This window comes from Oncorhynchus keta, unplaced genomic scaffold, assembly GCF_023373465.1.
Source record: "Oncorhynchus keta strain PuntledgeMale-10-30-2019 unplaced genomic scaffold, Oket_V2 Un_contig_8718_pilon_pilon, whole genome shotgun sequence".
In the NCBI taxonomy this organism is placed as follows: domain Eukaryota; kingdom Metazoa; phylum Chordata; class Actinopteri; order Salmoniformes; family Salmonidae; genus Oncorhynchus; species Oncorhynchus keta.
This window is the reverse complement of record NW_026290199.1, coordinates 23,461-45,558: the sequence shown is the minus strand read 5'-3', so window position 1 is coordinate 45,558 and position 22,098 is coordinate 23,461. Positions and strand designations below refer to the sequence as shown.

Here is a 22,098-nt window from a genome sequence, read left to right as displayed (position 1 = left end):
ATATGTTGAGGAGGAGGAGGGTGTGGAGACAGCTCTGTGTGATATGTTGAGGAGGAGGAGGGTGTGGAGACAGCTCTGTGTGATATGTTGAGGAGGAGGAGGGTGTGGAGACAGGTCTGTGTGATATGTTGAGGAGGAGGAGGGTGTGGAGACAGCTCTGTGTGATATGTTGAGGAGGAGGAGGGTGTGGAGACAGCTCTGTGTGATATGTTGAGGAGGAGGGTGTGGAGACAGGTCTGTGTGATATGTGGAGACATGTCTGTGTGATATGTTGAGGAGGAGGGTGTGGAGACAGGTCTGTGTGATATGTGGAGACAGGTCTGTGTGATATGTTGAGGAGGAGGGTGTGGAGACAGGTCTGTGTGATATGTTGAGGAGGAGGGTGTGGAGACAGCTCTGTGTGATATGTTGAGGAGGAGGGTGTGGAGACAGGTCTGTGTGATATGTTGAGGAGGAGGCAGCTAACGCTCTCTCTTTTCCAGTCTCTCTCTCTCTCTCTTCCAGTCTCTCTCTTCTCTCCAGTCTCTGATCAAGGCCCATGACAAGGTGGCAGCTAACTGTCTCTCTCTCTCTCTCCAGTCTCTGATTGAGGCCCGTGACAAGGTGGCAGCTAACTGTCTCTCTCTCTCTCTCTCTCCAGTCTCTGATTGAGGCCCATGACAAGGTGGCAGCTAACTGTCTCTCTCTCTCTCTCCAGTCTCTGATTGAGGCCCATGACAAGGTGGCAGCTAACTGTCTCTCTCTCTCTCAGTCTCTGATTGAGGCCCATGACAAGGTGGCAGCTAACTGTCTCTCTCTCTCTCTCAGTCTCTGATTGAGGCCCGTGACAAGGTGGCAGCTAACTGTCTCTCTCTCTCTCTCTCCAGTCTCTGATTGAGGCCCGTGACAAGGTGGCAGCTAACTGTCTCTCTCTCTCTCTCTCTCTCCAGTCTCTGATTGAGGCCCGTGACAAGGTGGCAGCTAACTGTCTCTCTCTCTCTCTCTCCAGTCTCTGATTGAGGCCCATGACAAGGTGGCAGCTAACTGTCTCTCTCTCTCTCCAGTCTCTGATTGAGGCCCATGACAAGGTGGCAGCTAACTGTCTCTCTCTCTCTCTCCTCCAGTCTCTGATTGAGGCCCGTGACAAGGTGGCAGCTAACTGTCTCTCTCTCTCTCTCTCCAGTCTCTGATTGAGGCCCGTGACAAGGTGGCAGCTAACTGTCTCTCTCTCTCTCCAGTCTCTGATTGAGGCCCATGACAAGGTGGCAGCTAACTGTCTCTCTCTCTCTCTCTCCAGTCTCTGATTGAGGCCCATGACAAGGTGGCAGCTAACTGTCTCTCTCTCTCTCTCAGTCTCTGATTGAGGCCCATGACAAGGTGGCAGCTAACTGTCTCTCTCTCTCTCTCTCCAGTCTCTGATTGAGGCCCATGACAAGGTGGCAGCTAACTGTCTCTCTCTCTCTCTCAGTCTCTGATTGAGGCCCATGACAAGGTGGCAGCTAACTGTCTCTCTCTCTCTCCAGTCTCTGATTGAGGCCCATGACAAGGTGGCAGCTAACTGTCTCTCTCTCTCTCTCAGTCTCTGATTGAGGCCCATGACAAGGTGGCAGCTAACTGTCTCTCTCTCTCTCTCCAGTCTCTGATTGAGGCCCATGACAAGGTGGCAGCTAACTGTCTCTCTCTCTCTCCAGTCTCTGATTGAGGCCCATGACAAGGTGGCAGCTAACTGTCTCTCTCTCTCTCTCTCCACTCTCTGAGAGAGGCCCCTGACACGGTGGCGGCTCACTGTCTCTCTCTCTCTCTCTCCAGTCTCTGATTGAGGCCCATGACAAGGTGGCAGCTAACTGTCTCTCTCTCTCTCTCCAGTCTCTGATTGAGGCCCGTGACAAGGTGGCAGCTAACTGTCTCTCTCTCTCTCCAGTCTCTGATTGAGGCCCATGACAAGGTGGCAGCTAACTGTCTCTCTCTCTCTCCAGTCTCTGATTGAGGCCCGTGACAAGGTGGCAGCTAACTGTCTCTCTCTCTCTCTCCAGTCTCTGATTGAGGCCCATGACAAGGTGGCAGCTAACTGTCTCTCTCTCTCTCCAGTCTCTGATTGAGGCCCGTGACAAGGTGGCAGCTAACTGTCTCTCTCTCTCTCTCCAGTCTCTGATTGAGGCCCATGACAAGGTGGCAGCTAACTGTCTCTCTCTCTCTCTCCAGTCTCTGATTGAGGCCCATGACAAGGTGGCAGCTAACTGTCTCTCTCTCTCTCTCCAGTCTCTGATTGAGGCCCATGACAAGGTGGCAGCTAACTGTCTCTCTCTCTCTCTCCAGTCTCTGATTGAGGCCCATGACAAGGTGGCAGCTAACTGTCTCTCTCTCTCTCTCCAGTCTCTGATTGAGGCCCATGACAAGGTGGCAGCTAACTGTCTCTCTCTCTCTCTCCAGTCTCTGATTGAGGCCCATGACAAGGTGGCAGCTAACTGTCTCTCTCTCTCTCTCTCCAGTCTCTGATTGAGGCCCATGACAAGGTGGCAGCTAACTGTCTCTCTCTCTCTCTCCAGTCTCTGATTGAGGCCCATGACAAGGTGGCAGCTAACTGTCTCTCTCTCTCTCCAGTCTCTGATTGAGGCCCGTGACAAGGTGGCAGCTAACTGTCTCTCTCTCTCTCCAGTCTCTGATTGAGGCCCATGACAAGGTGGCAGCTAACTGTCTCTCTCTCTCTCTCCAGTCTCTGATTGAGGCCCATGACAAGGTGGCAGCTAACTGTCTCTCTCTCTCTCTCTCTCCAGTCTCTGATTGAGGCCCATGACAAGGTGGCAGCTAACTGTCTCTCTCTCTCTCTCTCTCCAGTCTCTGATTGAGGCCCGTGACAAGGTGGCAGCTAACTGTCTCTCTCTCTCTCAGTCTCTGATTGAGGCCCATGACAAGGTGGCAGCTAACTGTCTCTCTCTCTCTCTCCAGTCTCTGATTGAGGCCCGTGACAAGGTGGCAGCTAACTGTCTCTCTCTCTCTCTCCAGTCTCTGATTGAGGCCCGTGACAAGGTGGCAGCTAACTGTCTCTCTCTCTCTCTCCAGTCTCTGATTGAGGCCCATGACAAGGTGGCAGCTAACTGTCTCTCTCTCTCCAGTCTCTGATTGAGGCCCATGACAAGGTGGCAGCTAAATGTTATGAGATGCCGTCGGAGGTGAACAGTAATGCCATGGCGACCGGCCCACTCATGCCCGCCGACGCCGTCAGGATAATTGGCATTCAGAAGAAGGCTGGCGAACCACTGGTGAGTTAATGACTCCCAAATGGCACCTTATTCCTTATATAGTGCTCTACTTTTGACCAGGGACCAATAGCTGGGCTCCGGTCAATAGTGGTGCACTATGTAGGGAACAGGGTACCATTTAGGACATAGTCTCAGACATTACCACTCAATCTGCAAGATCTGGATGACTGTTCATAGTTTGTAGTTAGCAGGTTAGGTACATGGAATATTTAAATCCCTTCTCATGCATTAACCTCTCTCTCTCTCTCCATTCTCTCAATCCTCTTCCTCTTCTCCTCCTCAGGGCGTAACGTTCAGGGTGGAACGTGGGGAGCTGGTGATCGCCAGGGTCCTGCACGGCAGTATGATCGACCGGCAGGGCATGCTGCACGCGGGCGACGTGATCAGGGAGGTGAACGGGCGTGAGGTGGGCAGCGATCCCAAGGAGCTGCTGGAGCTGCTGAGGGACTGCCAGGGGGGCATCACCCTCAAGATCCTGCCCAGCTACCGTGACACTCCAGCACCACCACAGGTGAGAACAGGGTCATATTTATTAGTGAACCGTAGCTAAATGTTTTACAACAGAAAACAATGTTTCTTGTTGTCCAGATTCAGTTTGTTATTGGCCAGATTTCAGGTAGGTCCCTCAGTTTCAGTTAGCTTCCATTCACATCCTAATGACAACAACACGGGTGGCTAATCATCCTCCTCTTGGAGGGACATTGGGAATGTAGAGTTTTTGCAGCAACACACCCGATTCAGTTCATTGAGGTGATTCAGCCGATTAGTAGAGTCAGATGTGTTAAAGCAGGGCAGGACCAAAAGCCCGCCCCAACAAGTAGCTCTTCAGGAGGAGGGCTGGTTCCCCACTAGGTCAGAGAGGCTGTAATAATGAAACTGTTAGATATTAGGAGGAGGGCTGGTTCCCCACTAGGTCAGAGAGGCTGTAATAATGAAACTGTTAGATATTAGGAGGAGGGCTGGTTCCCCACTAGGTCAGAGAGGCTGTAATAATGAAACTGTTAGATATTAGGAGGAGGGCTGGTTCCCCACTAGGTCAGAGAGGCTGTAATAATGAAACTGTTAGATATTAGGAGGAGGGCTGGTTCCCCACTCGGTCAGAGAGGCTGTAATAATGATACTGTTAGATATTAGGAGGAGGGCTGGTTCCCCACTCGGTCAGAGGGGCTGTAATAATGATACTGTTAGATATTAGGAGGAGGGCTGGTTCCCCACTCGGTCAGAGGGGCTGTAATAATGATACTGTTAGATATTAGGAGGAGGGCTGGTTCCCCACTCGGTCAGAGGGGCTGTAATGATGATACTGTTAGGGGCATGGCCCTTCTAATATCTATCTCCTATTGAGAACCTGTTTCTGCACCTGGGCTGTACAGATCAGAGGAAGTGTGTACAGTAAATACACTGCAGTTGTCTCTTGGTCATATTTTATTCTTGCTTTTGCAGTGTAGATGACGTGTTTTGGCGGGAATCTGTACTTTACTATTGATGTTTTTGACAACTTTTACTTCACTACATTCTTAAAATAAAATATGTACTTTTTACTCCAAACATTTCCTCTGACACCCAAAAAGTACTTATTACATTTCAAATGCTTATTAGCAGGACAGGAAAAAGGTCCAATTCACACGCTTCCCAACTGCCTCTGATCTGGCAGACTTGCTCATCATAAATGCTTCATTTGTAAAGGATGTCTGAGTGTTGGCGTGCCCCTGGCTAGCTGTACATTTACAGAACAAGAACATGGTGTTGTCTGCTTTTCTATAGTAAAAAATCATTTGAAATGATTTATACTTTTACATTTTGAAACTTAAGTATATTTTAGCAATTACATTTCATTTTGATACATATTTATAACCAAACACTGACTTTTACTCAAGTAGTATTTTACTGGGTGACTTTTACTTGAGTCATTTTCTTTGAAGTTATCTTTGACTTTTTCCATCACTGTGTTTTTGTACCTGTCAGGGTGGTTGACCTGGTCCTAACCCAGAATGACAGGGCACTGAGCTGGAACTGTTACCCTGCCTGGGACACACTGGTCCTATTAATACACTTCATGGGATAACTGGGGCACTGAGGAGAGGGAGGAAGAGCAAGGAGGAGGAGGAGGGAGAGAGTATGAAAGAGAAAGAAAGCCTATCTGGGGGATGAAGAGGAGTAAAGTGATCTGGGGCCTTATGTAGGACAGGGCTCTCCAACCCTGTTCCTGGAGAGATATGGTCCTGAAGGACAGGGCTCTCCAACCCTGTTCCTGGAGAGATATGGTCCTGAAGGGCAGGGCTCTCCAACCCTGTTCCTGGAGAGATATGGTCCTGTAGGACAGGGCTCTCCAACCCTGTTCCTGGAGAGATATGGTCCTGAAGGGCAGGGCTCTCCAACCCTGTTCCTGGAGAGATATGGTCCTGAAGGGCAGGGCTCTCCAACCCTGTTCCTGGAGAGATGCAGTCCTGTAGGGCAGGGCTCTCCAACCCTGTTCCTGGAGAGATATGGTCCTGAAGGGCAGGGCTCTCCAACCCTGTTCCTGGAGAGATGCAGTCCTGTAGGGCAGGGCTCTCCAACCCTGTTCCTGGAGAGATATGGTCCTGAAGGGCAGGGCTCTCCAACCCTGTTCCTGGAGAGATATGGTCCTGTAGGGCAGGGCTCTCCAACCCTGTTCCTGGAGAGATGCAGTCCTGTAGGACAGGGCTCTCCAACCCTGTTCCTGGAGAGATGTGGTCCTGAAGGGCAGGGCTCTCCAACCCTGTTCCTGGAGAGATGCGGTCCTGAAGGGCAGGGCTCTCCAACCCTGTTCCTGGAGAGATGCAGTCCTGTAGGACAGGGCTCTCCAACCCTGTTCCTGGAGAGATGCAGTCCTGTAGGACAGGGCTCTCCAACCCTGTTCCTGGAGAAATGCAGTCCTGTAGGACAGGGCTCTTCAACCCTGTTCCTGGAGAGATATGGTCCTGAAGGGCAGGGCTCTCCAACCCTGTTCCTGGAGAGATGCAGTCCTGTAAGGCAGGGCTCTCCAACCCTGTTCCTGGAGAGGTGCAGTCCTGTAGGGCAGGGCTCTCCAACCCTGTTCCTGGAGAGATATGGTCCTGAAGGGCAGGGCTCTCCGACCCTGTTCCTGGAGAGGTGCAGTCCTCTAGGGCAGGGCTCTCCAACCCTGTTCCTGGAGAGATGCAGTCCTGTAAGGCAGGGCTCTCCAACCCTGTTCCTGGAGAGGTGCAGTCCTGTAGGGCAGGGCTCTCCAACCCTGTTCCTGGAGAGATATGGTCCTGTAGGGCAGGGCTCTCCAACCCTGTTCCTGGAGAGATATGGTCCTGAAGGGCAGGGCTCTCCAACCCTGTTCCTGGAGAGATATGGCCCTGAAGGGCAGGGCTCTCCAACCCTGTTCCTGGAGAGATATGGCCCTGAAGGGCAGGGCTCTCCAACCCTGTTCCTGGAGAGATATGGTCCTGAAGGGCAGGGCTCTCCAACCCTGTTCCTGGAGAGATGCAGTCCTGTAGGGCAGGGCTCTCCAACCCTGTTCCTGGAGAGAGATATGGTCCTGAAGGGCAGGGCTCTCCAACCCTGTTCCTGGAGAGATATGGTCCTGAAGGGCAGGGCTCTCCAACCCTGTTCCTGGAGAGATATGGTCCTGAAGGGCAGGGCTCTCCAACCCTGTTCCTGGAGAGATATGGTCCTGAAGGGCAGGGCTCTCCAACCCTGTTCCTGGAGAGATATGGTCCTGAAGGGCAGGGCTCTCCAACCCTGTTCCTGGAGAGATATGGTCCTGAAGGGCAGGGCTCTCCAACCCTGTTCCCGGAGAGATATGGTCCTGAAGGGCAGGGCTCTCCAACCCTGTTCCTGGAGAGATGCAGTCCTGTAGGGCAGGGCTCTCCAACCCTGTTCCTGGAGAGATGCAGTCCTGTAGGGCAGGGCTCTCCAACCCTGTTCCTGGAGAGATATGATCCTGAAGGGCAGGGCTCTCCAACCCTGTTCCTGGAGAGATATGGTCCTGAAGGGCAGGGCTCTCCAACCCTGTTCCTGGAGAGATATGATCCTGAAGGGCAGGGCTCTCCAACCCTGTTCCTGGAGAGATATGGTCCTGAAGGGCAGGGCTCTCCAACCCTGTTCCTGGAGAAATATGGTCCTGAAGGGCAGGGCTCTCCAACCCTGTTACTGGAGAGATGCAGTCCTGTAGGGCAGGGCTCTCCAACCCTGTTCCTGGAGAGATATGGTCCTGTAGGGCAGGGCTCTCCAACCCTGTTCCTGGAGAGATATGCTCCTGAAGGGCAGGGCTCTCCAACCCTGTTCCTGGAGAGATATGGCCCTGAAGGGCAGGGCTGTCCAACCCTGTTCCTGGAGAGATATGATCCTGAAGGGCAGGGCTCTCCAACCCTGTTCCTGGAGAGATGCAGTCCTGTAGGGCAGGGCTCTCCAACCCTGTTCCTGGAGAGATATGGTCCTGTAGGGCAGGGCTCTCCAACCCTGTTCCTGGAGAGATATGGTCCTGTAGGGCAGGGCTCTCCAACCCTGTTCCTGGAGAGATATGGTCCTGAAGGGCAGGGCTCTCCAACCCTGTTCCTGGAGAGATATGGTCCTGAAGGGCAGGGCTCTCCAACCCTGTTCCTGGAGAGATATGGTCCTGTAGGGCAGGGCTCTCCAACCCTGTTCCTGGAGAGATATGGTCCTGTAGGGCAGGGCTCTCCAACCCTGTTCCTGGAGAGATATGGTCCTGAAGGGCAGGGCTCTCCAACCCTGTTCCTGGAGAGATATGGTCCTGAAGGGCAGGGCTCTCCAACCCTGTTCCTGGAGAGATATGGTCCTGTAGGACAGGGCTCTCCAACCCTGTTCCTGGAGAGATATGGTCCTGTAGGACAGGGCTCTCCAACCCTGTTCCTGGAGAGATATGGTCCTGTAGGACAGGGCTCTCCAACCCTGTTCCTGTAGAGATGCAGTCCTGTAGGACAGGGCTCTCCAACCCTGTTCCTGTAGAGATGCAGTCCTGTAGGACAGGGCTCTCCAACCCTGTTCCTGTAGAGATGCAGTCCTGTAGGGCAGGGCTCTCCAACCCTGTTCCTGGAGAGATGCAGTCCTGTAGATGGTTTGTTTCTCTCTGTAGATTCTCACAGTACAGACTGTAGAGTGTTGGGCTGTTGTTGATTTACAATCTGAAGATGTTGTTGTTAAACACCCCTCCTATTTCCCTTTTTCTACCTGAAGCTGTAACTATGGTAACACAGACCTTGTTTTCTAGGTGCATCTGAAACCCCACTTTAACTACAGCCCAGCCACAGACAACCTGATCCCCTGTAAGGAGGCTGGCCTGGCCTTCTCTAAAGGAGATGTTTTGCACATCGTCAACAGAGAGGACCCTAACTGGTGGCAGGTAGGTACTGCTGACCACAGAACAGCCCTTAGCTGTGTGTTATTCATCCATAATCCACAGGTCCTCATGCCTTACTGCTCAAATATATGGCTCTGCTACTACTTTCAGAGGAACGTTCTCTTAGACTCAGGGTTGAATGACTTAGGCACTTGATCTGAAACAACTGGATGGAGAGATGCAATATGGTAATAGGTCCGTGCTCCATCTTGCCGCCTTTTGATTCGCTAGGTGGAACTTTTAATTAGGGATGCACGATATGTCGGAATCGGACGATATTAGCTAAAAAATGCCACCATCGGTATCGGCCCGATGTCTAGTTTAACGCCAACGTTAAAAACCGATGTCAAAGCTGCCGTGCATACCTATATAACGTAGGTACATGACGTGCATACCTACAGGTATATAATGTAGGTAGATGATGTACATACCTATATAACGTAGGTAGATGACGTGCATACCTATATAACGTAGGTAGATGACGTGCATACCTATATAACGTAGGTACATGACGTGCATACCTATATAACGTAGGTAGATGACGTGCATACCTATATAACGTAGGTAGATGACGTGCATACCTATATAACGTAGGTAGATGACGTGCATACCTATATAACGTAGGTACATGACGTGCATACCTACAGGTATATAATGTAGGTAGATGATGCCCTACATACCTGATATCTCAAAGTGCTGTAGGTAAAACCCCAAACAGAAACAATGCAGGTGTAAAAGCATGATGTACATACCTATATAACGTAGGTAGATGACATGCATACCTATATAACGTAGGTAGATGACATGCATACCTATACGTAGGTAGATGGCGTGCATACCTATGTAACGTAGGTAGATGACGTGCATACCTACAGGTAGATGATGTACATACCTATATAACGTAGGTAGATGACGTGCATACCTATATAACGTAGGTACATGACGTGCATACCTATATAACGTAGATAGATGACGTGCATACCTATATAACGTAGGTAGATGACGTGCATACCTATATAACGTAGGTAGATGACGTGCATACCTATATAACGTAGGTAGATGACGTGCATACCTATATATCGTAGGTACATGACGTGCATACCTATATATCGTAGGTACATGACGTGCATACCTACAGGTATATAATGTAGGTACATGACGCGCATACCTATATAACGTAGGTAGTTGATGTACATACCCATATAACGTAGGTAGTTGATGTACATACCTATATAACGTAGGTAGTTGATGTACATACCTATATAACGTAGGTAGTTGATGTACATACCTATATAACGTAGGTAGATGACGTACATACCTATATAACGTAGGTAGATGACGTGCATACCTATATAACGTAGGTAGATGACGTGCATACCTATATAACGTAGGTAGATGACGTGCATACCTACAGGTATATAACGTAGGTAGATGATGTACATACCTATATAACGTAGGTAGATGACGTGCATACCTATGTAACGTAGGTAGATGACGTGCATACCTATATAACGTAGGTAGATGACGTGCATACCTATATAACGTAGATAGATGACGTGCATACCTATATAACGTAGATAGATGACGTGCATACCTATATAACGTAGGTAGATGACGTGCATACCTATATAACGTAGGTAGATGACGTGCATACCTATATAACGTAGGTAGATGACGTGCATAGGTAGGTACATGACGTGCATACCTATATATCGTAGGTACATGACGTGCATACCTACAGGTATATAATGTAGGTAGATGACATGCATACCTATATAACGTAGGTAGATGATGTACATACCTATATAACGTAGGTAGATGATGTACATACCTATATAACGTAGGTAGTTGATGTACATACCTATATAACGTAGGTAGATGATGTACATACCTATATAACGTAGGTAGATGACGTAATGACGCCACGTAAAATGTAGCGCTACACGTGCAACACAGCATTCCTAACCTAGCCCACAATGCATGCTGTGTGGATGGAGCAGTCAAGTCCAGCAGTCATTTGAAAGAGGAAGAACATTTCAGAGAGACAACTCAAAGGTGAAATCCATTAGTGGCAAGATAATGGAATTCATTGCCCTTGACAATCAACCGTTCTCTGTCGTGTGGGTGATGTTGGCTTTCGCCGACTGGTTGAGCACCGGTACACACTACCAAGTGCGCTGTTGTTCAGATGTTTCCCTACACAGTCACAGCTTCACCACATGCTATGGAACACCGTTTGGGTCTTTGCCTGTCAAATAACACTTCCACAATAACACTATTTGATGCGTTAAATAAGCTTTTAATTTGCCATGTAAAATAACAGCGTTCGATTGGAGAATGTTGTGTGTTCTGAGTTTACAAGCCAAGCACCACCACTACTACCAGTAGCACTGTCAAAGCTGTACAGGGTTCTGAGTTTACAAGCCAAGCACCACCACTACTATCAGTAGCCCTGTCAAAGCTGTACAAGGTTCTGCGTTTACAAGCCAAGCACCACCACTACTACCAGTAGCACTGTCAAAGCTGTACAGGGTTCTGAGTTTACAAGCCAAGCACCACCACTACTATCAGTAGCCCTGTCAAAGCTGTACAAGGTTCTGCGTTTACAAGCCAAGCACCACCACTACTACCAGTAGCACTGTCAAAGCTGTACAAGGTTCTGAGTTTACAAGCCACCACCACTACTACCAGTAGCACTGTCAAAGCTGTACAAGGTTCTGAGTTTACAAGCCAAGCACCACCACTACTATCAGTAGCACTGTCAAAGCTGTACAAGGTTCTGAGTTTACAAGCCAAGCACCACCACTACTATCAGTAGCACTGTCAAAGCTGTACAAGGTTCTGAGTTTACAAGCCAAGCACCACCACTACTATCAGTAGCACTGTCAAAGCTGTACAAGGTTCTGCATTTACAAGCCAAGCACCACCACTACTATCAGTAGCACTGTCAAAGCTGTACAGGGTTCTGCGTTTACAAGCCAAGCACCACCACTACTACCAGTAGCACTGTCAAAGCTGTACAGGGTTCTGAGTTTACAAGCCAAGCACCACCACTACTACCAGTAGCACTGTCAAAGCTGCACAAGGTTCTGAGTTTACAAGCCAAGCACCACCACTACTATCAGTAGCACTGTCAAAGCTGTACAGTACAAGCCAAGCACCACCACTACTATCAGCAGCCCTGTCAAAGCTGTACAGGGTTCTGAGTTTACAAGCCAAGCACCACCACTACTATCAGTAGCACTGTCAAAGCTGTACAGGGTTCTGAGTTTACAAGCCAAGCACCACCACTACTATCAGTAGCACTGTCAAAGCTGTACAGGGTTCTGAGTTTACAAGCCAAGCACCACCACTACTACCAGTAGCACTGTCAAAGCTGTACAGGGTTCTGAGTTTACAAGCCAAGCACCACCACTACTATCAGTAGCACTGTCAAAGCTGTACAAGGTTCTGAGTTTACAAGCCAAGCACCACCACTACTACCAGTAGCACTGTCAAAGCTGTACAGGGTTCTGAGTTTACAAGCCAAGCACCACCACTACTATCAGTAGCACTGTCAAAGCTGTACAGGGTTCTGAGTTTACAAGCCAAGCACCACCACTACTATCAGTAGCCCTGTCAAAGCTGTACAAGGTTCTGAGTTTACAAGCCAAGCACCACCACTACTATCAGTAGCACTGTCAAAGCTGTACAAGAAAAGTCTGCAAACACCGGCCACGACCGATGTGTTTACAATACCCCGTTGGTAATAAAGCATCATTTGTTCAACCGCAACTTCTGGGGCAGCTAGCTTTAGCTTGGTACCTAGCTAGCACCAATACAACCAGCCTGAAAACAATGACCAGTGGAACCTGCAGTCATTTTCACTATTCTTAGCAATGTTTTAGGAATCCTTGTGATTAAGTATTAGCTAGGTCGTCTCTTGTTGTTCCCCTATTGAAATTGAACTTCAGTTCATGAAGATAAATAGCTGGCCAGCTACTTAACCTTGTTTCCCATAGCTACATTATAAGCAGCCAGCTAGCTTCATCTGGCTAGTGGGTCTCAACGGGACCGGGTTATTTGTTGTGAAGCTAGCAGCAATAAGGATCAGGCACAATAGAGGAGTTTGCGGTTTGCCTTCGAAATATAAGCACCCCTTTTGAAAGTGATGCCGAAGGTTACAATTGGTGGAATCATGCCATATTTTGACTAGATAATGTGGAGCAATGAAATGGGGTATCAGTCTACTCGGTGACACCCACAGAACACAACTGTGAAGTTGTGAAGAGTTTACGCAAATATTAGCGTTGTAGCTCTTATCGCGGGACTGTGACTGTGTGAAATCATCTCCACAGTCAGCCTATTGTGTGTGTTGACATTCCTATTACACTGTACAGTTTTACCTAAGGATTGGGGATCAATGAAATGGGGTATCGGTCTACTCAATACCCAATATTTTTTTCCCAGTGTCCTCCTCAGTTATCAGACTCCAAAACATCCACACAGGTTGACGATAAATGTGGCTCAATTCACAGTTGTTTCAGAGTCCCGCAATGAGAGCTACAACACTAATGTTCTCTGGGTGTCACTGAGGAGACTGATGCACCATGTCATTGATCCACAGTCCATTGGTAAGGCTGTACAGTGAAATAAGGATGCCCACAATGCAATTCTAAAGTATTTTATTTATTTTTTATTTAACCTTTATTTAACGAGGCAAGTCAGTTAAGAACAAATTCTTATTTTCAATGACGGCCTAGGAACAGTGGGTTAAATGCCTGTTCAGGGGCAGAACGACAGATTTGTACCTTGTCAGCTCAGGGATTCGAACTTGCAACCTTTCGGTTACTAGTCCCAACGGTCTAACCACTAGGCTACCCTATTACATCCAGTGTAGTTTCAAACGCTTTTGTCACATTAACAAATAGTCTTTTGTTGATTTTATATAACATTCCAACCTCATTTAGCATGATCTATTAAACTATGCCATAATTATACTATTTGTATTCATTTGCATCACTGTCAATGGCATACTTTTATTTTGAAGGCTCACTGCAAGGTCCACTATTGTGGCTAATCCTTATTGTGTCTAGCTTCACATAGATGGATCTGACCACCATTAATCAAATAAGAACTGTCTTATAAATTAGGGTTATTTTAGATGAGGACATCTAGCTATATAGTTAGCCAGGTAACTATAGCTACTGAAACAGATTGTGTGTTTTTGGGGAAGAACATTGTTGTCATCTATGAGCTAGCTAGCAACTCTACCAGCATCATAGCATACGTATCGATGAATCGTTGTGACATTTGAAATACGAGTGATTATTATAATAATTACATTTAAAAAATGAAAGAACGAGTTAGATTATTATGTGACATGCAGTCATATCCTGATTGGTCAACAAGCTTATATGACACATCAAATAAAGTTTTTATTTGACGTGTAACCTTTGACACGCTAAGACCCAAACTGCGTTCCATAGAAATCCTGAATGAAACGAATAAACAATGAAACAGCACAACAAGTAAGTGAAATGAATATGTTTTGATGATGTTTTACTGGTAATGGGGACTTGCGTAAATGCCAACAAAATAACTTTTTGGTGTGTGTGTGTGTAACCTTTATTTAACTGGGCAAATCAGTTAAGAACAAATTCTTATTTACAATGACAGCCTACCACGGCCAAACCCGGACAACGCTGGGCCAATTGTGTGCCACCCTATGGGACTCCCAATCACGGCTGGATGTGATACAGCCTGGATTCAAACCAGGGACTGTAGTGATGCTTCTTGCACTGAGATGCAGTACCATAGACCGCTGCGTCCATGTGTGTGTGTTAACTATTTAACTGTACTAGAATGAGAAACAGGAAGTAGCATGTCTCTGACCTCACATCCTGTCCCTCAGGCAGTCAACATTGTGGGAGGAGCCACAGGACTGATCCCCAGTCAGTTCTTAGAGGAGAAGAGGAAGGCCTTTGTGACGAGAGAATGGAATGGATCAGGTACATTTCTGACTATGTAAAGTGACATTGGGTGTTTTGAAAAGTGCTTAAAATGTAATTATTATTACGTAGTTAGACTTCTTTACACCCGCCTATATAACTCAGAACACTGCCTGGTTCAACTAAGGTGAAATGGAATTGTAACACACATCTCTATACTCAATGTTCTGACATCTACACCAAAATCATATCTTCTGCCCACCTGAAAAGTAGTGTGCTATATACACACAGCCTAATGTACCCATGACAGTTTATTTCTCAAATTATCACATTAGGCAGCAAAGTATAGGCTGAATCCACACTCTAATAAATAACCTCTAATAAAACTCTAATAAATAACCCCCCCCCTCTACTTCCCCTCTACTTGTGTCCACAACTCAGACATACTTCGGAAATAATTTTTACTCTGGTGCCCTCTTGTGGTTCAGTGAACTTTTAATGTGTGTTGTTCCTCCCAGGTGTTCTCTGTGGGACACTAACAGGAAAGAAGAAGAAGAAGAAGATGATGTACCTGATGTCCAAGAATGCAGGTGAGTTCAGCAGCCATTAGACCTCTCTGATCCTGCTGTTAGACCTCTCTGATCCTGCTGTTAGACCTCTCTGATCCTGCTGTTAGACCTCTCTGATCCTGCTGTTAGACCTCTCTGATCCTGCTGTTAGACCTCTCTGATCCAGCTGTTAGACCTCTCTGATCCTGCTGTTAGACCTCTCTGATCCTGCTGTTAGACCTCTCTGATCCTGCTGTTAGACCTCTCTGATCCTGCCGTTAGAGATCCTGCTGTTAGACCTCTCTGATCCTGCTGTTAGACCTCTCTGATCCTGCTGTTAGACCTCTCTGATCCTGCTGTCCTGCTGTTAGACCTCTCTGATCCTGCTGTTAGACCTCTCTGATCCTGCTGTTAGACCTCTCTGATCCTGCTGTTAGACCTCTCTGATCCTGCTGTTAGACCTCTCTGATCCTGCTGTTAGACCTCTCTGATCCTGCTGTTAGACCTCTCTGATCCTGCTGTTAGACCTCTCTGATCCTGCTGTTAGACCTCTCTGATCCTGCTGTTAGACCTCTCTGATCCTGCCGTTAGACCTCTCTGATCCTGCCGTTAGACCTCTCTGATCCTGCTGTTAGACCTCTCTGATCCTGCTGTTAGACCTCTCTGATCCTGCTGTTAGACCTCTCTGCTCCTGCTGTTAGACCTCTCTGATCCTGCTGTTAGACCTCTCTGATCCTGCTGTTAGACCTCTCTGATCCAGCCGTTAGACCTCTCTGATCCTGCTGTTAGACCTCTCTGATCCTGCTGTTAGACCTCTGATCCAGCCGTTAGACCTCTCTGATCCTGCCGTTAGACCTCTCTGATCCAGCCGTTAGACCTCTCTGATCCTGCTGTTAGACCTCTCTGATCCTGCTGTTAGACCTCTCTGATCCTGCTGTTAGACCTCTCTGATCCTGCTGTTAGACCTCTCTGATCCTGCTGTTAGACCTCTCTGATCCTGCTCTAAAGGGCTTCTGATCCTGCCTGTGGGCGTTGTTATACTGATCCAGCCGTTGGACCTTGTCTGATCCTGGGCGTTGTTATACTGATAACTGATCCTGCTGTTAGAATACTGATAACAGTAGTGGGCGTTGTTATACTGATCCAGCTGTTTGATACTGATCCAGTAGTGGGCGTTAGATCCTGCCAGTAGTGGGCGTCTAATACTGATAACAGTAGTGGGCGTTGACCTCTACTGATCCAGCTGTTAGACCTCTCTGATCCTGCTAACAGTAGACCTCTCTGATACTGAGTAACTCTCTGTCCTGCTGTTATACCTCTCTGATCCTGCTGTTATACTGATAACAGAGTCCTGCTGTTATACTGATAACAGTAGTGGGCGTTGTTCTCTGATAACTAGTGGGCGTTGTAGACCTAACTAACTGATAGTGCTTGTTATACTGATCTCTGTATCCTGCTGTTACTGATAACAGTAGTGGGCCTGCTGTTATACTGATAACTGTAGTGGGCGCTGTTATACTGATAACTGTAGTGGGCGTTTATACTGATAACAGTAGTGGGCGTTAGTTATACTGATAACAGTAGTGGGCGTTGACCTACTGATAACTGCTGGGCGTTGTTGCTGATCCAGTGTTAGACCTCTCTGATCCAGCTGTAACAGTAGACCTGGGTGTTGATACATAACAGTAGTAGGCGTCTCTGATCCTGATAACAGTAGTGGGCTCTACTGATAACAGTAGTGGGCGTTGTTATACTGATAACAGTAGTGGGACCTCTACTGATAACAGCTAGTGGGCGTTGTTATACTGATCCTGCAGTAGTGGACCTCTGATAACAGTAGTGGGCGTTAGTACCTACTGATAACTGTAGTGGGCGTCTTGATACTGCTGTTAGTAGTGGGTGTTGTAATACTGATAACAGTAGTTAGTTATACTGATAACAGTAGTGGGCGTTCTCTACTGATAACAGTAGTGGGCTGTTATACTGATAACAGTAGTGGGCTTGTTGGACCTACTGATAACAGTAGTGGGCGTCTCTATACTGCTAACAGTAGTCTCTGATCCTGCTGTTATACTGATAACAGTAGTGGGCGTTGTTATACTGATGACAGTGCTGTTATACTGATGATCCTAGTGGGCGTTGTTATACTGATGACCATCACATGTTGTTGACTGATGACCAGTGGGCGTTGTTATACTGATAACAGTAGTGGGCATTGCTATACAGTAACATGTTGTTGACCAGAGCCATCACATGTTGTTGACCGGCCTGGCTCCCCAGTGGGTGTTGTAATACTGATAACAGTAGTGGGTGTTGCTATCAGTAACATGTTGTTGACCAGGCCTGGCTCCCCAGTGGGTGTTGTAATACTGATAACAGTAGTGGGTGTTGTTATACTGATAACAGTAGTGGGCGTTGTTATAGTGATAACAGTAGTGGGTGTTGTAATACTGATAACAGTAGTGGGTGTTGCTATCAGTAACATGTTGTTGACCAGGCCTGGCTCCCCAGTGGGTGTTGTAATACTGATAACAGTAGTGGGTGTTGTTATACTGATAACAGTAGTGGGCGTTGCTATCAGTAACATGTTGTTGACCAGGCCTGGCTCCCCAGTGGGTGTTGTAATACTGATAACAGTAGTCATGTGAAATCCTTAAATTAGGGTCTAATGAATTTATTTAAATTGACAGTTAACTAACTCAGTAAAATCGTTGAAATTGCATTTTTATATTTTTGTTCAGTAGTTATGTGTTAGTTTTATTACTGAGCAAACTAAGCTGATGGTGGTAGTGTGTCTGTTGTCGTGACGACCAGAGTTTGACCGCCACGAGCTGCAGATCTACGAAGAGGTGGCCAAGATGCCTCCATTCAAGAGGAAGACCCTGGTTCTGATTGGTGCTCAGGGAGTGGGCCGGCGCAGCCTGAAGAACAGACTGATCATCATCAACCCCCTGCTCTATGGAACCACCGTCCCCTGTGAGTCCCAGTCCCCCCTGTGTGTATATCAACCCCTGCTCTATGGAGTCCCAGTCCCCCCTGTGTGTATATCAACCCCTGCTCTATGGAACCACTGTTCCCTGTGAGTCCCAGTCCCCCCTGTGTGTATATCAACCCCCTGCTCTATGGAGTCCCAGTCCCCCCTGTGTGTATATCAACCCCCTGCTCTATGGAGTCCCAGTCCCCCTGTGTGTATATCAACCCCCTGCTCTATGGAGTCCCAGTCCCCCCCCTGTGTGTCCCAGTCCCCCCTGTGTGTATATCAACCCCCTGCTCTATGGAGTCCCAGTCCCCCTGTGTGTATATCAACCCCCTGCTCTATGGAGTCCCAGTCCCCCCTGTGTGTATATCAACCCCTGCTCTATGGAGTCCCAGTCCTCCCTGTGTGTCCCAGTCCCCCTGTATGTATATCAACCCCTGCTCTATGGAACCACTGTTCCCTGCTGAGTCCCAGTCCCCCTGTGTGTATATCAACCCCCTGCTCTATGGAGTCCCAGTCCCCCCTGTGTGTATATCAACCCCCTGCTCTATTGAACCACTGTTCCCTGTGAGTCCCAGTCCCCCGTGTGTGTGTGTGTGTGTGTGTGTGTGTGTGTGTGTGTGTGTGTGTGTGTGTGTGTGTGTGTGTGTGTGTGTGTGTGTGTGTGTGTGTGTGTGTGTGTGTGTGTGTGTGTGTGTGTGTGTATCAGGGGTACAGCAGAAGACAAACTTCAGTCTCCTATGGATGAATGAGATCTCTCCTCACCCCTCCTGCAATACCTCCCTCAATCTCCTTACCCCACCTCTCACTCTCTCCTCGCCCTCCTCCTTACCTCCCACCATTTCCTCACCTCCCTCCAGTCACGTCTCGGCCTGCTCGGGAGGAGGAGAGAGACGGCCGGTCGTACTGCTTTGTGTCTCGGTCCCAGATGGAGACAGACATTAAGGCCCGTCGCTACCTGGAGCATGGAGAGTACGATGGAAACCTCTACGGAACCAAGATGAACTCCATCCACGAGGTGGTGGACGCAGGACGTACCTGCATACTGGACGTTAACCCACAGGTAGGTCTGACACACACACATTTCACACAGTCAGGATTTATTCATTTTAAAGGTCCAGTTCCGTCAAAAATGTGATTTTCCTGTGTCCTTATATTACTGCACTTAGGTTGGAATAATACTGTAATGTGAACATTATGATCATGCCTTTTAGTGTAAGAGCTGATTGAAAAGACCGCCTGAAATTTCAGCTTGTTTTTGTGGGATTGAGTTTTGGCCTGCCTGGTGACATCACCATGTGGAAAATGAGTTAATAGACAAATAAGAAAGAGAGTTCCAAACCTCTCTGCCAATAACAGCTAGTTCTCAGTTTCCCCCTCCCCATTCAGACCACTCCCAGACAGTTCTTTGAGAAATTGCTTTTGCTAAGAAGCTATTTTTGTTTCTTTTTTACTATTTTGATTGAAAATAATGACAGTAAGGGACCTAATTTTCCCAGAAATAATTTGATATTGAGATAAAGACAGCTGCATGGGTCATAAGAAAACCTGAATAAGCGTGTGTGTGTGTGTGTTGATGGGTTGTGTGTGTTGATGGATTGTGTGTGTGTGTGTTGATGGGTTGTGTGTGTGTGTTGATGGGTTGTGTGTGTGTGTGTCGTCAGGCGCTGAAGCAGTTGAAGACAGCAGAGTTCATGCCGTTTGTGGTGTTTGTTGCTGCTCCACAACTGGACACACTAAGAGCGATGCACAAAGCCGTGGTGGACGCTGGACTCACCACCAAACTGCTCACGGTCAGTCTCTGGATGTTGGTGGATCTGTGCACAATTCTGAGTGTTGTAGTTATTCAGAAGATAATCACTGATGGAAATCTCTCTCTCTCTCTCTCTCTCTCTCTCTCTCTCTCCCTCCACTCACTCTCTCACCTCCCACTCTCTCACCCCTCCACTCTCTCACTCCCCCTCCACTCTCCACTCCCCTCCACTCTCTCTCTCCCTCCCTCTCCTCTCTCCCCCTCCACTCTCCTCTCTCCCCTCCACTCTCTCTCTCTCTCTCCCCCTCCACTCTCTCTCTCTCTCTCTCCTCCCTCCTCTCTCTCTCTCTCTCTCCCCCTCCACTCTCTCTCTCTCCCCTCCACTCTCTCTCTCTCTCTCCCCTCCACTCTCTCTCTCTCCCCTCCACTCTCTCTCTCTCCCTCCACTCTCTCTCTCCCCTCCACCTCTCTCTCTCTCCCTCCCTCTCTCCTCTCCCTCCACTCTCTCTCTCTCCCCCACTCCACTCTCTCTCTCTCTCTCCCCCTCCACTCTCTCTCTCTCTCCCCTCCCCTCTCTCTCTCTCTCTCTCTCCCCCACTCCACTCTCTCTCTCTCTCCCCCTCCACTCTCTCTCTCTCTCTCCCCCTCCACTCTCTCTCTCTCCTCCCTCCACTCTCTCTCTCTCCCCTCCACTCTCTCTCTCTCCCCCTCCACTCTCTCTCTCTCCCCCTCCACTCTCTCTCTCTCCCCTCCACTCTCTCTCTACCCCTCCACTCTCTCTCTACCCCTCCACTCTCTCTCTCTCCCTCCACTCTCTCTCTCCTCCTCCCACTCTCTCTCTCTCTCTCCCCCTCCACTCTCTCTCTCTCTCTCCCCCTCCACTCTCTCTCTCTCCCCTCCACTCTCTCGCTCCCCTCCACTCTCTCGCTCCCCCTCCACTCTCTCTCTCTCCCCTCCACTCTCTCTCTCCCCCTCCCCCAGGAGACAGATCTGAAGAAGACGGTGGATGAGAGCGCCAGGATCCGCCGGGCCTACAGCCACTACTTTGACCTGACCATCGTTAACGACAACCTGGACAAGGCCTTTGAGCAGCTGCAGGCGGCCGTGGAGCAGCTGTGTTCTGAGCCCCAGTGGGTCCCTGTCAGCTGGGTGTACTGAGAGACACAGCCTGGTTAGGCTGCTCCCTACTGGGCTGGAGGACACGCCGCCCAATGCTGGGCCCAGGAGCACATGGAGACTTGGAAGAGTTTGTCCCTAACCACCACGGTTGGGGTCAATTTTAATTCTGGAATTTGAGGAAGTAGATGAACTACAATTCCACATTTTTCCCATTGAAGAAAAGTGGACTGTCAGTGAACTTCTTGAATAGACTGAATTGAAGTGGAATTGACCCCTACAGGGATGTGAGAGCTAAGGACCCATTGAGACTTATGTTTGTATGGGACTTTACCATGCAGCCCCAGTGGAGCCTAGCCTCACCCTGTCTAGCACCACCCTGTCTAGCCCCTCCGCCTAGCCTCACCTAGCCTCTAGCACCACCCCACCTAGCCTCACCTAGCCTAGCCCCACCTAGCCTCACCCTGTCACACCACCCCACCTAGCCTCACCTAGCCTAGCCCCACCTACCCCACCCTAGCACCACCCTAGCCTAGCCTCACCTCACCTAGCCCCACCCTGTCTAGCACCGCCCAGCCTCACCTAGCCTAACCCCACCTAGCCTAGCCCCACCTAGCCTAGCCCCACCCCACCTAGCCTCACCTAGCCTAGCCCCACCCCGCCTAGCCCCACCCTGCCTAGCCCCACCCTGCCTAGCCCCACCCCGCCTAGCCCCACCCTGCCTAGCACCACCCCGCCAAGCCCCTCCAGGCTCAGTCTGCTCTGCACCACAGGCCCCATCTGCACACTATGCAACTCTCTGGATATGTCCAAAATAGCACCCTATTCCCTATGTAGTGCACTACTTCTGACCAGCACTACATAGGGAGTAGGGAGCCATTCGGAATAGAACCAATGTTCACAATACACAAGAATAACTTTATTTATTGAACATAGTTTTCTAACTTTAACTTGACTACCTTTCTGTTCATATGGATATGGAACGAGAAACAAAATCATGGATTTGAGGATATTTTAAAAATATTTAATGTTTTATTTTATCAGTGTTGGTTGCTCACAACTACTACAATATTTCTCATAACGTTTAGAACAATAATACAAGTGTATTTATTCTGAAAGGAGATGTGAAGAGGGCTTGCTTTGTGACGATACCTCAGTGTGTTAAAACTCTCTGTTTACATTGCA

The 22,098-nt window shown here is 48.6% G+C and overlaps 1 protein-coding gene and 1 long non-coding RNA gene across 13 annotated transcripts in view; both read left to right on the top strand.

The window, feature by feature from the left end:
- LOC127926950 (protein PALS2-like) overlaps positions 1-21,292 on the top strand; it is a 46,128-nt gene extending 24,836 nt beyond the window's left edge. For both annotated transcript variants that reach the window (XM_052512578.1, XM_052512579.1), the window contains 9 exons: positions 3,093-3,239; positions 3,523-3,750; positions 8,461-8,592; positions 14,483-14,579; positions 15,038-15,109; positions 17,882-18,043; positions 18,905-19,107; positions 19,709-19,837; positions 20,779-21,292. In XM_052512578.1, the coding sequence (XP_052368538.1) occupies positions 3,093-3,239; positions 3,523-3,750; positions 8,461-8,592; positions 14,483-14,579; positions 15,038-15,109; positions 17,882-18,043; positions 18,905-19,107; positions 19,709-19,837; positions 20,779-20,955 (1,347 nt within the window). In that variant the 3' untranslated portion in view covers positions 20,956-21,292. The remainder of the gene's footprint in view (positions 1-3,092; positions 3,240-3,522; positions 3,751-8,460; positions 8,593-14,482; positions 14,580-15,037; positions 15,110-17,881; positions 18,044-18,904; positions 19,108-19,708; positions 19,838-20,778) is intronic.
- LOC127926951 (uncharacterized) lies at positions 357-3,084 on the top strand. Of its 11 annotated transcripts, none has more exons than XR_008125651.1 (4): positions 357-721; positions 1,813-1,869; positions 2,149-2,376; positions 2,893-3,084. It is a non-coding gene; the product is annotated as an uncharacterized LOC127926951 (long non-coding RNA). The 11 variants fall into 11 exon arrangements; XR_008125653.1 differs by having other exon boundaries at positions 2,092-2,319; XR_008125652.1 differs by having other exon boundaries at positions 2,092-2,376; positions 2,950-3,084.
- Positions 21,293-22,098: the final 806 nt, after the last annotated feature.